Source organism: Rhinichthys klamathensis, unplaced genomic scaffold (assembly GCF_029890125.1).
Source record: "Rhinichthys klamathensis goyatoka isolate OS25496 unplaced genomic scaffold, OSU_Roscu_1.1 h1tg000318l_1, whole genome shotgun sequence".
In the NCBI taxonomy this organism is placed as follows: Eukaryota; Metazoa; Chordata; class Actinopteri; order Cypriniformes; family Leuciscidae; genus Rhinichthys; species Rhinichthys klamathensis.
The window spans coordinates 491,436-512,096 of NW_026606834.1; the positions used below are offsets into that span (position 1 = coordinate 491,436).

Genomic DNA, 20,661 nt, shown 5'->3' on the forward strand with positions numbered 1-20,661 from the left:
ACACTCTTCGAGAAAATCTGTGGCACAGACTACAACAATCAAAGCTTCAGTCTTTGTAAGGCAAACTTAAAAAAGAAAACGTGATACTAATAGGAAAAATACAGTCAGATAAGTTCAAGATACCTGTCATGATACTGTAGCGTTTAATTCAAGCAGTGAATCTTACAAACCGGTCCAGAACACGTCCAGGTCACAGTTCACCTCAAAAAAAGGAAGAAATTCATGTTCGGTTTAAAGGAAATGAGGCCTTTAATAAGAGACAATATTTAGGGATTGTTTTGCATGGTGACATTGTATTGAAATAAAAATTGATAAAGTAATAATATATTAGTTGTATTATTATTGATCCAAAAACTTATTTTCTTTATGAAAAATATAATTGGCTGTGAAATCCTTTTTTTTTTTTTTTTTTTTACAAATCTGAACGATCCTAAAACAAGCTTCATGATTTTTATGAGAAAAGAAAATACAATCCTAAAACAGGCGTACTTTTCATTAAGAAAAATATAACTTGTTAGGGGAAAAATAATTAAAATAAAATCTTAATGATCCTAAATGGGCTTCATGTCTCTTATGAAGAAAAAAACTAATTCTGGGAAAAATAAAAATAAAAAATATAATCCAAAAACAAGCATAATTTTTCATTATGAAAAATATAATTCGCTAGGGGAAAATAACGAAAAATTAAATAAAACCCTAATTATTATTATAATTGTCTTTTATGGAGAAAAAAAAACAAAAAAAACTAAAAGAGGCCTAATTTTCATTATGAAAAATATAATTCACTAGGGGAAAATAATGAAAAATTAAATAAAACCTTAATTATCCTAAACAGGCTTCATGTCTTTAAAAAAAAAAAAAAAAAAAAAAAAATTACAATTTTAAAACAGGCCTAATTTTCCATTATGAAAAATATATAATTTGCTAAGGGAAAGAAAATGAAAAAATAAAATCTTATTTATCCTAAAACAGGCTTCATATTTGTTATGAAAAATATAATTTGTTGAGGAAAAATTAATGAAATCTTACTGATCCTAAAAAGCAGGCCTCATTTTACTTTATGCAAAAGACAATTTCTTATTTTCCCTTGTATTGGTGTGTTGAACGTGACCAGGACGTGTTTCGCCTCGCACAGCAGCTTTATCTTCTCTCAGTGTCGTCTGGATCGGTGATGCGAGTGTCGGCGGCGTCCTCGACTGGACGAGCGGCTCCTGCTGTTGCTGCTGTGACTCTTGCTGCTGCTCGGCCCGTGACTGTCCTTCCTCGCCCGGTGGCGCCGGTGTCTCGTGGCTCGGCGGCTCCGCCCGTTACGACTGTGACTCCGCCTCCCGGGACTGTGACTCCGCCTCCCGGGACTGTGACTCCGCCTCCCGTTGCTGTGACTCCGCGTACCGTTGCTATGACTCCGCCTCCCGCGACTCTGACTCCGCTTCCCGCTGCTGTGACTCCGCCTCCCACGACTCTGACTCCGCCTCCCGTGACGTCGTGTATGATTCCTTCGCTCCCGTCTCTCTCCGTCTGCTCGTTCCTCCACGCTCTCCGGTTTCTTTGGTTTGCTGTCCTGGTTGTCCGGCTTGATCTCGTCGCCGTTGACCTGCGCGTGACAGATCTGCAGGTCCAGGTCGATGGCGGGAGCGCTCTCGATCTCGTTCTCGTCGGTGTTGGTGCTCTTCTTCAGCAGGTTTCCCAGGAGTCGGTCCCGCAGCTCACGCTCTTTCCTCTGGAGCTCGAGCGTTCGCTTCTTCTCGGCCTCGACGCGCCTCAGCTCCTCCTCCTGCTGTCGTCTGCTCTCCTCCAGCTGATGGAGACGCTCCTGCTCCGCCTTCTGCTGCTCCTGCTGCTGCTGCTTCAGGCTCTGAGAACACACACACACACACACACACACACACACACACTTCAATCAAACCGGTTTCATGAAATACGCTTGATTTTGTTCCGAATTCCGTTTTTTCCTTTTTAATTTTTATGGACTCTGTTTTAATGGTTAAATTAAATTTTTAGTAATTATAAAAGAACGTCTATTTCATTAAAAACATGAAACTTAAACTTTTAATAGCCCACTGTTAAATTGTATAAGAAATATAAAAATGTATTTTTTTATTTTTGTCCAAATTCCATTTAAGTTTTTTTTAAACGATTAATTAAAATTTTTGTAATAAAAAAGCATGACTAAACTGAAATCATGACACTTATACACTTTAACAATTTTTTTAAAAAAATTCAAGAAAAAGGACATTTTAAGGCGCTATGAAAGCCTTTTATTTTTTTCACAAATTCCATTTTATTTTGTTCCAAATTCCGTTTTTTCCATTTAAATTTTTCTGGACTCTGTTTTAATGATTAAATAAAAATGTTGTCATCATAAAAGAATGTCTAAATAATTTAAATCATGAAACTTGATATGATTTAAAAATGGCCCTATGAAATCTGTTTCCAATTCTTATTGGCTACTTATATTTATCACGCAGTAAAAATGCCCAAAACCAGTCGTCTGTGGATGAGAGTCTGAAACCAGCACTGGTGGGCCGCTGTCCTGCTCCACTTCACAGTGAAAGGAGGATTATAGAATGACTGGAAACTCATTTATACGACACTTTATTCAACAGGAAGAACAGCTCGTTCAGCTCGTCATAACTCTATTTCTACGTCATTGCACATTCGCAGTCCTTTAACCCTCTGGGGACGAAGCCCTTTTTGGTCCGTTTTCTCTATTTTTACATTTGGGCTTATAAACCATTTGTAATGGAGATGGAACACTATGTGTTTGGTATCTATGGATTCAGAAGACCCTAAGCTAACATAAGCATGCATGTAATGTGTTTATAACGGAAGTATGAGTGAACAATGTACAATAAACTAGAGAATTTCCAAAACGGAAATTAGATTTTTGTCGTTTGTTTCTGAAAATCACACATCACACAACAATAGTGAACAGTTTTTAAACAAAAAATATATTTGTCAAAGCCTTTGCTTGACAGATATGTGTAATTGTTAAATAAAATGTGTAAAGAACAATGAAAAATGCAACTTCATTTACAAATAGTCCTAGGCGTTTTTCTTAGGAATGCTTAGAATTTTCTAAGCAATGCTTTCTCCTCGTCACTCTCCAGTAATTGTTCCAGAGCTTGTTCCACTGTAAATCGTTTACTGCTTGCCATCATAAAAGTACTAAACCAATAAATAATGCTATAATTGTATGTATATATATATATATATATATATATATATATATATATATTATAATTGTTCTGTCTCTCTCTCATATTTCTCTGATAATCCGCTCCGTAAGCCTCCGTTCACTCTCCCCTTCTCTCCATTCAACGCTGTTTGCGTCATATCCCTAACTATATAGTACCACCCCTTGCAAGGCTACAGAGTCCTCTGATTTGCTAGATACGTCATGGTAACCTTCCTCTGATTGGGTAATAAAAATATTTCTCCATCGGCAATTTTTCCATTGGTTGTTGCTTGCGGAATCTGCCAAACAACATCAATTTCATTGGCCCTTTACACAGTGGTATTGCGCAACAAGGAAGTGTGTATATTTACAAGCCGGGTGAGTTATCACTGTTTTCAGCGGAATCTGAGGAAGACGGTAAAAAAGACCTCTCTATCATTAATAGTTTTTAAGATATTTACACATTTGTAAAAGTATGCCATTTTGGGCGGTACCGCCCAATCCATCCCCAGAGGGTTAAGTTTCACACACTGTTTTCAATCCGATCAAGTGTTTACACGTTCTCTCGATCTTATCAGAAAGAAATACACCACCCCTTTCAATCAGATCGAGCTCAATCGGATCGATTAAGGTGTTTATACGAAGACTTTCCAGTCCGACTGAGCCGATTTCTAACGGATTGTTTGGTTGCATGTAAACGTAGCCAATGAAAGCACTGAAAGGGGTGTTGTCCGAGGTCATGTGACGCACCTTTGCTCGGCTCAGTAACTCCGCGATGAGCCGGATGGACTCCAGGTTCCTCTGAGCCAGCAAGAGTTTCCTCTCCTCCATCACGATCTTCTGCTGGAGCTTCTTCTGTTCTTCCTCCTGCTGCTTCTTCATCTTCTTCTGGTTCTTCTTCTCCTCTTTCTCCTTGATCTTCTGCTCTCGTTTGCGCAGTTTCTCCTCCCTCTTTCTCTCCTTCTCCTGCTCCTCCTGCTCACGCTGTTTCCTGAAACACCATCCACACTCACTGATCACTGGACGTTCTTTAAACGTGTCCAGTAAAATAAAGCTTGGCAATTAAAGTAAAATAAAGTTGGGTGATAAATAGAGTTAGGTAATAAAGTAAATTAGAGTTAGGTGATAAAGTAAAATAGAGTTAGGTGATAAAGTAAAATAGAGTTAGGTGATAAATAGAGTTAGATGATAAATAGAGTTAGGTGATAAATAGAGTTAGGTGATACAGTAAAATAGAGTTAGGTGATAAGTAGAGTTAGGTGATAAAGTAAAATAGAGATAAAGGAAAATAAGGTTAGGTGATAAAGTAAAATAGAGTTAGGTGATAAAGTAAAATAAAGTTGGGTGATAAATAGAGTTAGGTGATAAAGTAAAATAGAGTTAGGTGATAAAGTTAAATAGAGTTAGGTGATACAGTAAAATAGAGTTAGGTGATAAATAGAGTTAGGTGATAAAGTAAAATAGAGTTAGGTGATAAAGTAAAATAGAGTTAGGTGATAAAGTAAAATAGAGTTAGATGATAAATAGAGTTAGGTGATTAATAGAGTTACGTGATAAAGTTAAATAGAGTTAGGTGATACAGTAAAATAGAGTTAGGTGATAAGTAGAGTTAGGTGATAAAGTAAAATAGAGATAAAGGAAAATAAGGTTAGGTGATAAAGTAAAATAGAGTTAGGTGATAAAGTAAAATAAAGTTGGGTGATAAATAGAGTTAGGTGATAAAGTAAAATAGAGTTAGGTGATAAATAGAGTTAGGTGATAAAGTAAAATAGAGATAAAGGAAAATAAGGTTAGGTGATAAAGTAAAATAGAGTTAGGTGATAAAGTAAAATAAAGTTGGGTGATAAATAGAGTTAGGTGATAAAGTAAAATAGAGTTAGGTGATAAATAGAGTTAGGTGATAAAGTTAAATAGAGTTAGGTGATACAGTAAAATAGAGTTAGGTGATAAGTAGAGTTAGGTGATAAAGTAAAATAGAGATAAAGGAAAATAAGGTTAGGTGATAAAGTAAAATAGAGTTAGGTGATAAAGTAAAATAAAGTTGGGTGATAAATAGAGTTAGGTGATAAAGTAAAATAGAGTTAGGTGATAAATAGAGTTAGGTGATAAAGTTAAATAGAGTTAGGTGATACAGTAAAATAGAGTTAGGTGATAAATAGAGTTAAGTGATAAAGTAAAATAGAGTTAGGTGATAAAGTAAAATAGAGTTAGGTGATACAGTAAAATAGAGTTAGGTGATAAGTAGAGTTAGGTGATAAAGTAAAATAGAGATAAAGGAAAATAAGGTTAGGTGATAAAGTAAAATAGAGTTAGGTGATAAAGTAAAATAAAGTTGGGTGATAAATAGAGTTAGGTGATAAAGTAAAATAGAGTTAGGTGATAAAGTTAAATAGAGTTAGGTGATACAGTAAAATAGAGTTAGGTGATAAATAGAGTTAGGTGATAAAGTAAAATAGAGTTAGGTGATAAAGTAAAATAGAGTTAGGTGATAAAGTAAAATAGAGTTAGATGATAAATAGAGTTAGGTGATAAATAGAGTTACGTGATAAAGTTAAATAGAGTTAGGTGATACAGTAAAATAGAGTTAGGTGATAAGTAGAGTTAGGTGATAAAGTAAAATAGAGATAAAGGAAAATAAGGTTAGGTGATAAAGTAAAATAGAGTTAGGTGATAAAGTAAAATAAAGTTGGGTGATAAATAGAGTTAGGTGATAAAGTAAAATAGAGTTAGGTGATAAATAGAGTTAGGTGATAAAGTTAAATAGAGTTAGGTGATAAATAGAGTTAGGTGAAATAGTTTAGAGTATAAGTGTGAAATAGTTTAGAGAGAAAAAAAAAACAGAGAGAGTTTGAAAAGCTTTAAGGTTTTAAGTCTCAGACAAATAGTTTGCTATGGTTGCTAGGGTATTCTGGATGGTTGCAAGTGTGTTGCCATATGGTTGCTAGGATACTCGGGGTGGTTTCTAGGGTATTCGGGGTGGTTGCTATGGTGCTTCTCTGTGGTTGCTAGCTAGGGTACTCAGGGTGGTTGCTAGGGTCTTGCTATGCGGTTGCTAGGATACTTACGGTGGTTGCAAGGGTGTTGCTATGCAGTTTTGAGGGTATTCTGGGTGGTTGCTAGGGTGTTGCTATGCCCTTTTGAGGGTATTCTGGGTGGTTGCTAGATTGTTGCTATGCAGTTTTGAGGGTATTCTGGATGGTTGCTAGGGTGTTGCTATGCAGTTTTGAGGATATTCTGGGTGGTTGCTAGAGTGTTGCAGTGCAGTTGCTAGTAAATATATTACCGTATTGCTAGCATGTTTCAGAAGGATACCCCGCTAGTTGACGGACGGATATATGATGGATAGATAGACAGATGAGTATAAACTAAAGGTCATACCTCTCGTCCTCCTTCCGCCGCTCCTCTTCCTCCTTCTCTCTGCGTTTCTGCTCCTCTCGCTGTTTCTCGAGCTCCTGCAGTTTCAGTCGCTCCTGCTGTCGCTTCCTCAGCGAGGAATCACTCAGGTGTTTCGTCGTGTCAAAGGTCACCTGAGAGGATGAATGTTCAGGTTAGGCTCATAATTAACATCTTAAAGCTTCATATTTACTGCTGTATGAACTAATGGCTCCATCAGTCTAAAATCCTTTTCAAGTGAAATATATAAATATATATATTTAAATAAGCATGTTCAACAAACTCTACCATGACGTACAAATACTTTAGCATTTAAATTAGAAATATCGGTAACACTTTACGCAATACATTTGTTACTATATTTGTCAATAATTTTTTATTTAAAAAAATACAGCTATTCATTGTTTGTTCATGTTAGTTCACAGTGCATTAACTAATGTTAACAAAATTATAATAAAGTTTAAAAAACATTAACAAAGAATAATAAATGCTGTATAAGTGCAGTTCATTATTAGTTCATGTAATGTTAACTAATGAATCTTATTGTAAAGTATTACCGAAATATCATTATATATGTATATTTTGTTTACAAATAAAATGTTTAATTGCCTTAAAAAAAAGGTAATGGTCCTGAAAATAGACTTCATTCTCATTATGCAAAATATAATTCATGTTTTTTTGGTTTATGGATTAACTGAGTTCTTGACAGGTTTTGTGACACTGACACACTTTAACTTCAGAGTTTCCCCAAACGAACACGCTTTATTGAACAGCGCTCGGTTAATTTAACTTTCCGTCGGCTCGGCTGTCTTTGAACATTGAAAATCATAATACAGTCCTTAATGAAAGGCCCTCACGGTGCCGGTGTTATTCTGCTGAACTCATCAACACGAGCCTCTTGTGTCTGTGCTTCACATGATCCGCCTGACGAGCGCAGCGGTGTTCGAGTCGAGCCGATCAACCAAACATTTCCACGAGCTTTTCTTCTGTGCTTTGCATTCACAGACCAGGGTTATTATCGTCAACTAAAACTAAAAATATTTTCATTAATATAAATGTTTACTGAAATTAAAATAAAATGTAATAAAAAAAAACAGCTAGTTTCAGCTAGATTAAAAAGTTTGTTGAGACAAACTTTAAGTTGGCTTGAGAAAAGACGGACCAGAGAGTTTCAAGTTTGAAGAAGTTTTAAAAGCTTGAAGTTTAAAGTAGATCAAAGTTTAAAGTAGTAGATAGATAGATGTGGTTGCTAGGGTACTCAGGGTGGTTGTTATGCGGTTGCTAAGGTACTCAGTTTGGTTGGTTGCTATGCGGTTGCTAGGATACTCAGGGTGGTTGCCAGGGTGTTGCTATGCGGTTGCTAAGGTGTTCGGGTGGTTGCTAAGGTACTTAAAAATACTCTAGTTCACTGTATGTTTTTGTTCATGTTTTATTAAAGCTCCAGTCCGTAACTTTTTTAAGTTAAAAATAATCCAAAATAATTATATTAAAAAAAACTTATTCTGCCAGTGGTCAAAACTATCTGCTTGCCAAAGCTAGATTCAAAACGGTTAGCTTGTAACAGGGGCGTCACTAGGCCCTTTTTAGGGGGGCTTCAGCCCCCCTAAACTTCTGCCTAGCCCCCCTAAAAATGTGCGATTAATGTAGGCTACACAAATTCGTGTTCGCTTCAGTCTTGTTATAATCAGATTCAGCGCGTTCTTCATCTTCAATCCGCAGCGGCGCCGACAGAGAGCACGTCAGAAACAGAGGACAGGGTGTGTGTGTGTGTGTGTGTGTTCATGTGTGTTCATCTGAGCCTCATTGGTCTGTCACTGCTCGTCAATGTCAGAATATTTGAGATGACCAATCAAATCAAAGTAGGCGGGCTTTATGTTCACAGACGCTGAGCGCGAATTTTAACAGTGCGACTCGACGCGTACGGTCAAGTGCGAGATAAGATGTAAGTAGCTAAACTTAACATTTCATATTTTACTTTTTTTAGGTCATAAATGTTAAACGAATGACAAAAAATAATCAGGCAAACTAATATAGTTTTGTCTAATTTCGCCATTTTGAACTGAAAATAGGCTGTAACGTGACTCATGTAATGTAATAATTAGTTTACAAGAAACATTAACAAAGGCGTTTTCATCATGTTAGGCACAAGATTAATAATGAATGTGTACATATTGAGGATATAATACAAATTGTAGCCTTTAGTAAATTAAAAAACCTCAGCTTTAGGAGGGGAAGAGAAAGGGATGAAGAGACTGAGAAAAAAAGGAAGAGTGATGGAGATGAGAAGAGAGCAGGTATTGACAAATAATCTGCCCACTGACATGGTTTTAAAGCTATTTCTTATCCTTTTTTGGTCTTCAAACGTCTTGAAATGCACATATCAGAGAAATAAAAAATTTGAACCCCCTACCAACCTCAAATTTAGGACCTCTGTGACTAAAGCCCTGTCTACGGCCCTGTGTTAGGCATAAGATCAATAATAAATGTGTAGCCTACATATTGTGAATGCATTTAATAAACTTAATTCCCTTTAGTAGCTTTCAGTAAATAAACGCGTCTGAGAAAATGATTCATAGGCAAAATCAACCTATCAATTGACCCTATGTTTACTTTCTTCACTGACAGACAAAAATGAAAAGCCTATATCAGTCAAAGCTCAGCTTTAGGAGGGGAAGAGACAGGGCAAGATAAAAACAAAGAGAAAAAGAGTGTGATGCTGATGAGGAGAGAAAAATAATCAGCTGCCCACTATCCAAGTTTTTTGGCCTTCAGAACATCTTAAAATGCACATATGTAGATCAGAGAAATCAAAATTTTCTCGGGGAGACCCCGAACCCCCTTATTTGCCCTACCTCACATAAAGTGCGTGAACTCCGTGTTTTGAAGGGGTTCAAAACGGAAGAAGAGACGGCTTTTTTTCTGCTGAACAAGTAAGACATTTCAATAGTTCAATCGTGTAACAGTACGTTTTCTTAATTCACACAGTTATGGAGTTTCCTTTGTTGTGCCTTTCTCGTTTTGCTATTATGGAGAATATGAATTCTGAACTACACAGGTAACCATAAAACACATTAAATTTAACATTAGTCACGCAATGCTGATGTTGTTAACATGAATTTGAGAACAAAGTAGGCTATAATTTGCACGGTTGCTGTAAATCGCGTTGATTAAATCTAACGAAGCTTATCATGTCGAAGGCTTTTTCCCCCTTAGTTGGTCAGAACAAAAATCGATGTTACTTACTTGTTCAGAAGACATTTTCTTATGAAAATTCTTATGTTGGTCAAACTTTCAAAAAGTGAATCTGTGATTCTGTATGACAGTATCCACACAGCGCGGTGACTGACAGCAGCACTCGCCTCAAAGCACTGTGTTCATCCGCGCTGTTTCATGCCGATTTACAACCCACGTAAAGATGATAATTCCGCGAATCACTGCAGTTACAGATTTCGAAGAGAGAGGGCGACAAAGAGGAAAAGTTCCGGACTGGAGCTTTAAGGGATAAGTCTGAAGCACACCATAAAATAATTCTATCAGTTCATACAGGGCTAGTATGAATTGCAGCTGTATAGATACTAGGGGTGGCACGGTACATGAAAAAACACCCGAACCGTTCGGTTCGCTTGTCTCGGTTCGGAGCGTGTGTGTGTCTCACACAGGGATGGAAATTAGCACCCGCCACCAGCCAAATGCAGATGATTTTGTGTTGTGGCGGGTAAACTCACTTCACCTACCGGCCACCGTGTCGGGTAAATAAAAATAGCATCCTGTTGGCGGACACTTTTAGAGGAGGCACACCTTCACAAAAAAAAAAGTGGCGTTACATCTCAGGCGTTAACACGCGTAATAGGCCTTTCACACAGGACGCGGAATGCGCTGCAATATGAAACCCATTCATTTCAATGGCTTGCGCCGCGCAAGCGCAGCGGGGCGCACCATTGACATGCTCGCGCGCAGGCCGCGGTCAAAGTTCAAAATAAGTCAACTTTTGCCGCTGCTCTCTGTGACGATTGAAACTTCAAAATCATTTTCAAACTTTTGTTTTTTACACGCGTCAATTTCGCTCTTGACGCGCGAATGGATTCAAAGCGGTAGGCGCGAATGTGACGCGCTATTCGCGTCTGGTGTGAACGCAATGTATATCAGTTCATGGTTTGTGTGTGAGAAAATGTCAGTATTTCATTGAGACTTGAGATTGAATAAACTGCTTAAGTATTGTAGATCTTGTAGTATTAATTTTCACATATGCTTACACATTGTCGGTTAAAAACAAGAAAGTGGCTGGTAAAAACATTGAGTGGCTGGTAGATTTTGAAATCCACCAGCCACAGTGGCCGGTGGACAAAAAAGTTAATTTCCATCCCTGGTCTCACGGTTCGACGCATGCGCAATGTAGCCTTGTGCCCGTATGTGACCTCAGACGTGTTTCCTTTTCGCGCGAAATAAGACGTGTGTGGACATACATATGAGGCGTGTTCGAGTTGAACCGGCGCTGCACAGAGCGATCGGTGACTGACATCAGAGTACCGCGAGCGCGACGGCTCCGTATGCTTTCCAATCACTCTCGCGGTACTTTGATGTCAGTCACCGATCGCTCTGTGCAGCGCCGGTTCAACTCGAACACGCCAGTAAAGGTGGAGTATGGAGTGTCAGGTCACGGCACGCGGAGAAGTGGCAAGTGGGAGAGATGAGGAAGGCTAACGAGGATGCGCCAGCGTCGTATAAGTCCGGTGTGTGGGAACATTTTGGATTGAAAAAAATGTATCCTCACTCTCAGGGAATAGTAGCATTGGGTCTCATTCATGAAACACGAGCAGAACGAATGTGTGTGAATCGTGTGTAAAGTGGTTCTGGCGTAAATGTTCGGATTCATTAAAATGTTCGTATTTTCCAAATGTTAGTTGGTACACAAGAAATCTACACCTGGTCCAGCCACGCGTAAATAGTGAGTTTAACACCCGAACGTTTTGCTCATTAATAAGGCTACATTTTAATTCACCTTAATCGGGTACATATTTGCACAGCATTTTGAACAAATATTATAATAGTAATTACATACGTTTTTTTCTTATTATGAGAGCCAGTAATAGCATCTGCGATGGTGGTCCTTCTCCAGTTTGAATCCTATTTTTCCAAAGTGAACTAATTCGTTTTTTGCTCTCAAGCTTAATGTCGAACCATTTTCTTCTCACTTCTGGGAATGTTCGATTAACAGATGAAACTCCAGTAACTGCATCTGTAATATGCTGCCAAACTTCCTTTTTTTAGGACCCGATACGCCATGTACGCTTGAAAATAAAATGTGGCGTTTTCAATGAACTTCTGATAATAAAACTTCAATTTCTGCATCTGAGATTTTTTTTTCATTCGCATTCATGTCATAATATGATGCCCATATATAGTTGTCAGTCTGATTTAATGGGCGGGATTTATGGTAATTGAGAATGAGCGTGCGCGCGCATCCCATTTACAACTGATTGGAATTCATTAACACACACACACACATTTCACTCTCACATCTGACGTTTACGAAGTATTTGTGAATCAGGAGAAGAGTTTTCGGGAAGGTCTCTTTATGCGCAAATCACTCTCATATTTACTCGTATATTTACGAATGTTTCATGAATGAGACCCAATGTTGATACTGTTTTTGTGTTGAGGTTGAACTTATGTTTCACTTTATGATTATGGCCTTTGCTATTGCTATAGCCTAATTATAGTAAATTATGTTTCATGTATTTTGACTTATTTAAAAAACAGAGTTTTAAGAGTTCCTCTCTACACTTAAGTTGGCAGTTTGATAAATGCAAGTTAATTTCAATCTTCGTGTGCTAAAAATGCACAGAAGTTCCTGTAGAGATAGTGATACACATTCTCCTTTTTTTGCCAAATAAACGAAAAGCATGTCATCAATATCTTCTCTCTTGCTGTATCAAAATCTCACCTATAGCTTTCCTCGGAGATGGTCCCAATAATGTGCTTAAAGTCAAGTCAACGTTTTTTTTAATACTGTATCCTAAATTGTGGATAATTAAGCTATATATCATATGCTGAAGTACATTTCTGGAGTGTTAAAGATTAAAAGAATAATAACAACAAGAACCGTAGAGAACCGAAAACCGTGACCCTAAAACCGTGATACAAACCGAACCCTAATAGATACACACCCAGGTATCGGATCAGTACTCGGTATCGGGAAGGGAAAAAGGGTATCGGAACATCTCTACTTTAATGTGTACCGTCCCTGATTAAATAAATAAAAAAACTGAATAAAAAATAAAATAAAAACGTGTAACTTGTTTAAGTTGAAAACCATCTCCGAGCTCATGAAGGGCGAAAGAAACTCACCTTAATACTGCAGGCCACGGCTTTCCCATCATCCCCCTTCAGCATCAGCTTCATCCCTCTCAGAGAGTCCATGGCCTTCACGAACCCCGTGTGATCCAGATACTGCACGTACCCCTCAAAGTTCAAGTGCCCTCCGAACGAGAACGTGTTGAAGTTCTTCCCGGTCATCTCTTCCCGGTAGGGATCCAGCATGGGAATGTCGACGTTACGAATCTTTCCGAACCGCTCGAAGACGGTTTTAAGCGTCGCTTCCGAAGGCTTATCGGGAGAGCCGTCCTTCTGGGCGAACCATTTACAAGGAAGGCCTTCGAGATGAACGGTATCGGGACGTTCCCCCGGCACAGTCTCGTTCATGTCCTTGGCGTCCCGGAAAAACGAATCCCAATCGTGGCGTGTCGGGAAATCGGTTTTGTTCTCGGCTGTGCGCACCTTCAGGACGTCCGTGAATCCGCTCAGCTTGATGCTTTTCCCCTCGAGTTTGCTCAGGATTCGCTTCACGACGCTCCTGTTCTCCACTTCGCCCTCGAAGCGGATGAAGTCCATGGTGCTCTTGGAGATTCGGAGCGAGGAAAACTGGTCCGGATGAGCCATAGACTTCAGCCTCTCCATCACCTCCCAGTTGGAGATGGACTTCCCCGGCATCTTAAGGTGAGGAAGAGCGACGCTGATGGTCATCTTGGCGATGGGCTTCAGGTAGAGGTTGTTCTCCGGACACAGATCCACGGCCTCCGCGGTGTCGGTGACTATCGACGTCATCATGGACGCTTCAGATGAACACTGTAGAGAGAAAAGAGACGGATCAGTCTTCACTTAAAGGAGCAGTTCACTTTAAAATTCAAATATTATATAAATATTAATTTTATCATGGATAGATGCACTATTATGATGGATAGATGCACTTTTATGATGGATAGATGCACTTTTATGATGGATAGATGCACTTTTATGATGGATAGATACACTTTTATGATGGATAGATACACTTTTATGATGGATAGATACACTTTTATCATAAATAGATGCACTTTTATGACGGATAGATGCACTTTGATGATGGATACACTTTTATGATGGATTGATACACTTTTATGATGGATAGATGCACTATTATGATGGATAGATGCACTATTATGATGGATAGATGCACTTTTATGATGGATAGATGCACTTTTATGATGGATAGATGCACTTTTATGATGGATAGATGCACTTTTATGATGGATAGATACACTTTTATGATGGATAGATACACTTTTATGATGGATAGATACACTTTTATCATAAATAGATGCACTTTTATGACGGATAGATGCACTTTGATGATGGATAGATACACTTTTATGATGGATTGATACACTTTTATGATGGATAGATGCACTTTTATGATGGACAGATGCACTTTTATGATGGATAGATGCACTTTTATGATGGATAGATGCACTTTTATGATGGACAGATGCACTTTTATGATGTATAGATGCACTTTTATGATGGACAGATGCACTTTTATGATGTATAGATGCACTTTTATGATGGACAGATGCACTTTTATGATGGATAGATGCACTTTTATGACGGATAGATGCACTTTTATGACGGATAGATGCACTTTGATGATGGATAGATACACTTTTATGATGGATTGATACACTTTTATGATGGACAGATGCACTTTGATGATGGATAGATACACTTTTATGATGGATAGATACACTTTTATGATGGATTGATACACTTTTATGATGGATAGATGCACTTTTATGATGGACAGATGCACTTTTATGATGGATAGATGCACTTTTATGATGGATAGATGCACTTTTATGATGGACAGATGCACTTTTATGATGTATAGATGCACTTTTATGATGGACAGATGCACTTTTATGATGTATAGATGCACTTTTATGATGGACAGATGCACTTTTATGATGGATAGATACACTTTTATCATAAATAGATACACTTTTATCATAAATAGATGCACTTTTATGACGGATAGATGCACTTTGATGATGGATAGATACACTTTTATGATGGATTGATACACTTTTATGATGGATAGATGCACTTTTATGATGGACAGATGCACTTTTATGATGGATAGATGCACTTTTATGATGGATAGATGCACTTTTATGGTGGACAGATGCACTTTTATGATGTATAGATGCACTTTTATGATGGACAGATGCACTTTTATGATGTATAGATGCACTTTTATGATGGACAGATGCACTTTTATGATGGATAGATGCACTTTTATGATGGATAGATGCACTTTTATAATGGATAGATGCACTTTTATGATGGATAGATGCACTTTTATCACGGATAGATGCACTTTTATGATGAACAGATGCACTTTTATGATGGATAGATGCACTTTTATGATGGACAGATGCACTTTTATGATGGACAGATGCACTTTTATGATGGATAGATGCACTTTTATCACGGATAGATGCACTTTTATGATGGACAGATGCACTTTTATGATGGATAGATGCACTTTTATGATGGATAGATGCACTTTTATGATGGACAGATGCACTTTTATGATGGATAGATGCACTTTTATGATGGATAGATGCACTTTCATGATGGACAGATGCACTTTTATGATGGATAGATGCACTTTTATCACGGATAGATGCACTTTTATGATGGATTGATGCACTTTTATGATGGATAGATGCACTTTTTATCATGGATAGATGCACTTTTTATCATGGATAGATGCACTTTTATGATGGACAGATGCACTTTTATGATGGACAGATGCACTTTTATGATGGATTGATGCACTTTTATGATGGACAGATGCACTTTTATGATGGACAGATTAGGGGTGGGCGATATCTCGATATTTTTTAAACACGATATGGATTTTGACATATCGTATATATCGATATATTGTTTATATTTAATCCTGATTTCGCCACTTTGCTTGTTTGCCTTCTCTGTGCTGTGCTCGCCCCCGCCTCCTTGCTTTTGTTCCCCCTCACCTCGCGTGTCTCATTCAACAATTGTCTCATCCGCAACCAGCCCGGAGGCTACAGAACTCCGAGTGTGTCTGCGCGCGAGCGACAGAGCACGAGAGAAACCGAGTGTGAGCATTAATTGCATTAGTAAATTGGTAGCCTACATACTACAATATATAATTACTATATAAGAGGCATGGAAGTTCGATTAATGGACTCCAGTAATCAGAAGGCTACTACAAACGTCTTGTTTTAAACTATTGCAGGGCTCGAATTTCGGCGCGGGTATTGCGCATAATTCTAATCATTCCCGCAGGTCTCCCATTTATAATGCGGGAAATTCCCGCAATCGTAATCCACACAGATTATAAAATCAAATCATTCTTTTAACAACTATCTGCCAGACGCAATTTCACAAACAGCGTGAGTGTTCAGCGGTGCCGCTTCTTTCTCGTCTCTCATAATGTGTTGTGCAAGGCAAGCATCAAGAGCTGCGGCGATAAAACACACTCGCGTTTAGGAGTCGGGACATGATGGATATTCACTCGCACAATCGGGCCAGCAGTGCATCGTGACCAGTGGCGTAGCAAGTCAGTCCCGGGCCCATATGCAAAAAAAATTTGTACGGGCCCCCCTAACCCTCCCCCCGGAGTGGCGTATGTATGACACGCCAATTCGTATTTCCATTTTTGGCGTGCTATCAACACGCATAATCGCTTTTCAGCGTGTTTATCAACGCCGTTGACTTAACGTTATTACTGTATATATAAATATATGACCTACCCCAACCCCGTCCCTAAAACCTACCCGTCACTGGGGTTAATACTATTTATGAGTCTTCCCCTAACATCCAAGGAAAAAAATATTGCTCCACAGATGTAGATATGAATTTTGCTTCGTTTCGCTCGGACATTTAACGGCGTAGACATACACGCAAAAGATGACGGTTAATTTCGGCGTGGACACACACGCGGATAGCTCAAAATGCGTATAGATAACCCCCTACTTGACTTGAAAGTGGCGTGTATGTTTACGCAAAGTCATGATGTCATGTTAGACGTTCACTGTAGTGTATCAAGAAAATACCATACCAAACAATACCATAAAAAACACTCTACCCAACAACTTTTCACAACCAGAACGGAACAAAAACGAGTCTAAACCAACCAAGGCTCAGCCAATGTCAATAATAAACTACTGATCTTGGCACCGCGGCCCAAAATGTAAAAAACATAAAACTACTTACTCATTTAGTTGCATTCTCCGGGCCTTTCTTTCGGCAAATTCATCCACGAGCAATTAGCTAGCGTCTAGTAACCTCTCTCACACTGTGTTTTCTTTTTTTAATTTGACGCGGCGATGCCGTAAAAATGACGGTACAGTTCTACAGCAGCCGCGGGGTGCAAAAAAAATTAATAAACGCATAATAAATGCACACAAGAAATGGCGGAGAAATTAGACATTATGGAGAAACAAGAAATTATTACACATGACATGCATACAAAAAATATATTTATTGTGGCTACAGTTTAAAAATGAATTAACTCGTTTTAATTAAAAGTTCCCCATGGGCGGGCCCCCTATCGGCCCGGGCCCATTTGCACGTGCATACCCTGCATGCCCAGACGCTACGCCACTGATCGTGACTGAAGTTTACCATTTGCACGTCTTTTTAAGTCTTACCAGTTTAAACATTCAAGCGATTTTAAACTAATCAGTGCTCGCGCGCTCTCTGAGAGATTATTTTCTATGCGCACATTCATAGAAAATCCGCCTTAAGAACAGCTGGCCAGTAACAAAAGTTATTTTTCGCGGATTATATTGCTTTAACACGCAAAATTGTCAATTTCGGTCGTCGTGAGTAGGCTATACTCTAAACATAGTCGGTTTTGTCTTTAATAAGCATAAAACGCATGCCAGTATAATGAACACAGGATCCGTGCACCAGCTCTTAAAGTGACGGCAGCCATATGTGTGTCATTCATTTTGTTGTCAATACAACAAAAGATAGCTTTAAGTTAAAGGAATCAGGATTAATAACCTATGTATTTAATTTATTCAGGACTAAAATACTACTCAGTGTTATTTTCCATTTGATTACTTTATTCAGTTTCTGTATATGAATCACGTGATTAATAATGATGACGAAATTCAGGCCCTGTGTTTAATTTTTCTCATTTGGTTACATTCTGTTATGGAAAATTAATTTTCTATTGATTGTAGGCCTATATTTTGAGTTGTATTCACATCCATTTTCCTGTAAAGATATCGAGATATATATCGAATATCGAGATATAGCAAAATATATCGAGATATATTTTTTGCTCCATATCGCCCAGCCCTAGGACAGATGCACTTTTATGATGGATTGATGCACTTTTATAATGGATAGATGCACTTTTTATCATGGATAGATGCACTTTTTAACGCCGTCAGCGTTAATCACAGGTTTAGTTTAAAGTCTGATCATTTCGACTGAGGTGAATCAATCAAAATTAACTTTAGCTGGAAATAACATTATTCAAGAACCGCTATAAAGCCGAAACAATCTCTGTTACCTTAAATTATATGTTTATCTCTGTAAAGCTGCTTTGAAACATTCCATTGTTAAAAGCGCTATATAAATGAGGATGACTTGACTTGACTTGAATAATGGATAGATTCACTTTTTTGAGCTTCAATCTGATGGTTGCAATAAAAACTAGAACTAAAAAAATAATAATAAAAATGACAAAACAAAATTACTAAAACTTAAAACTAAATACGTTAATTGAACAGTATATTTCAGTAAAGATTTCTGTTAGTTGACTGGGTAACATTTCTACTTTTTGTTTTCACTAAAACTGAAAATAACTTTTGTAACTAAAAAAGAAGGAGTTAGCCTAACTGAAATTAAGGAAATAACTGAAATAAAAAACCTTTCAGCAAAAATTCCAGATAGTTTAGTTATGTAGAAATACTAAAATGACTAAAACGGAACATAACGCAACTAAAATTAATAATAAAAAAACAGATATTAAAAAATAGACGAAACAAAAACACAAAGAACTAGGCCTAAAACTTAGATTGAAAATATACAAATAAAAACTAATTCAAAATATGAATACATACATACAATAATATATTAATAATCCTAAAATAACACAGATCTGAATATTGGAGGGTTTATATGTCAGTGGTTTTCTGACATGAACATCTCATACACATAATAAAATACCATTACATAAACTCTTTTTTCAAATGCTTTGTGAATTTAGTCTATTATCCTTTGATAGATTCTGGATTCCAGCTGATACTGATGATCATGAACTAATACTGGGTGATATTTCAGTCTGTAACGTTACTAGTTATTAATATTACAACAAGACAGTGTACAGAAAAATCACAGAGAGTCTCTGTTTGAGAATTTATTATGATTTTACTACCATAATAATTTTTTTGGTGTAAAACTCGGTCCATATAACTAATAATAACATCACTACATTAAACCTTACAGAGAGTCACTTATTTGAATGAATCGCTCATTAGACAGATTAAATAATATAGAGATCAGACCCACAGTTAGTGCGAGAGATGATGATGTGTAGAATATTGATGGTTATTGATATCGGAATCATTGACCAGTTTAAACGGGCCATAGTGACACTCAACTCATGGGCACAGATGAAGGGAATCATATTTAGACAAGTAAATGTTTACTAACCTTTCTGAATTGTTCGGACTGAAGCATGAATAACAACAGCAGTCCGCTCACAGTTGAAACAAACGGACATGATGTTTACAGCTTCCGCATACGTCACACAGAGCCGGAAGTTGTAGAGGAGCTCTGCTGCCCCCGCGTGGCGACTGATTGCCCTGTAGCTCAATTTACTTCGAATTCATCAAAATAAAGTTTGTTCTGAATTAAAGTTCTCAAGACACATATCTGTTAGTCAGATTATAAAGCTACTCTTAGATCATGATGTGATAAATAACTTTAAAAATATATATAAAAATAAAATAAAACATGATAAAAAAAAATATGATATGCTTCTAAAAAGTATATATATATATATATATATATATATATATATATATATATATATATATATATATATATATATATATATATATATTATTTATGTTTAAAATAATAGAGAAATTATCTAACCTCTTTACACAATTTTTTTAAAGAGGCACACATGTAGACGTAGCAGACCTGTAATAATTATTTATTTGTCATTATTTTTATTTATTTTATTTATATATTTATTTTATTTTATTTATTTATTATTTTTTATTTTATTTTTATTTATTTTTTTTTGGTAAGAGGGAAAAAAATTGAAAAAATAGTTTATAAAAAGAGGCACACATGAAGCAATTATAATCTATCCTTTAAAAAGATTTTTTAGAAACATTTTCTTTCTTACATTCATCTTAAGGCAGGGGTTTTCATAATTTTTTTTATTTAAAAATAATAAAAATGTGATTAAAAAAATCAGTTACATATATATCTATTAAATAGATTAAATGAAATATATAAACAAATAATAGCTAATAATAATAGTGAGTAGAAAAAAATATAATAATGCAACTTAATACAAATTTTAGATTTATAATATTATTTTTGTCAGTGTAAGTTGGATGTTTATAACAAAGATTTTTGATTTTAAATTATTTTAAATTTACGGACGGGGTCAAGATCATATTTGGCATCTAAAATATTGAAAAACCTTGTTTTAGTGGACAGAAAAGTCGATGCATCATTCTTATTTATGA

At 36.9% G+C, this 20,661-nt stretch overlaps 1 protein-coding gene across 1 annotated transcript; it reads right to left on the reverse strand.

The window, feature by feature from the left end:
- Window positions 1–930: 930 nt before the first annotated feature.
- Window positions 931–19,699, reverse strand: akap17a (A kinase (PRKA) anchor protein 17A). Its single transcript, XM_056271338.1, has 5 exons — window positions 19,607–19,699; window positions 12,920–13,696; window positions 6,557–6,705; window positions 3,929–4,169; window positions 931–1,855 (listed from the first exon to the last, which is right to left on the reverse strand). Exons 1-5 carry the CDS (start codon window positions 19,631–19,633, stop codon window positions 1,151–1,153), a joined length of 1,899 nt encoding a protein of 632 aa, XP_056127313.1. The 5' UTR covers window positions 19,634–19,699; the 3' UTR covers window positions 931–1,150.
- Window positions 19,700–20,661: the final 962 nt, after the last annotated feature.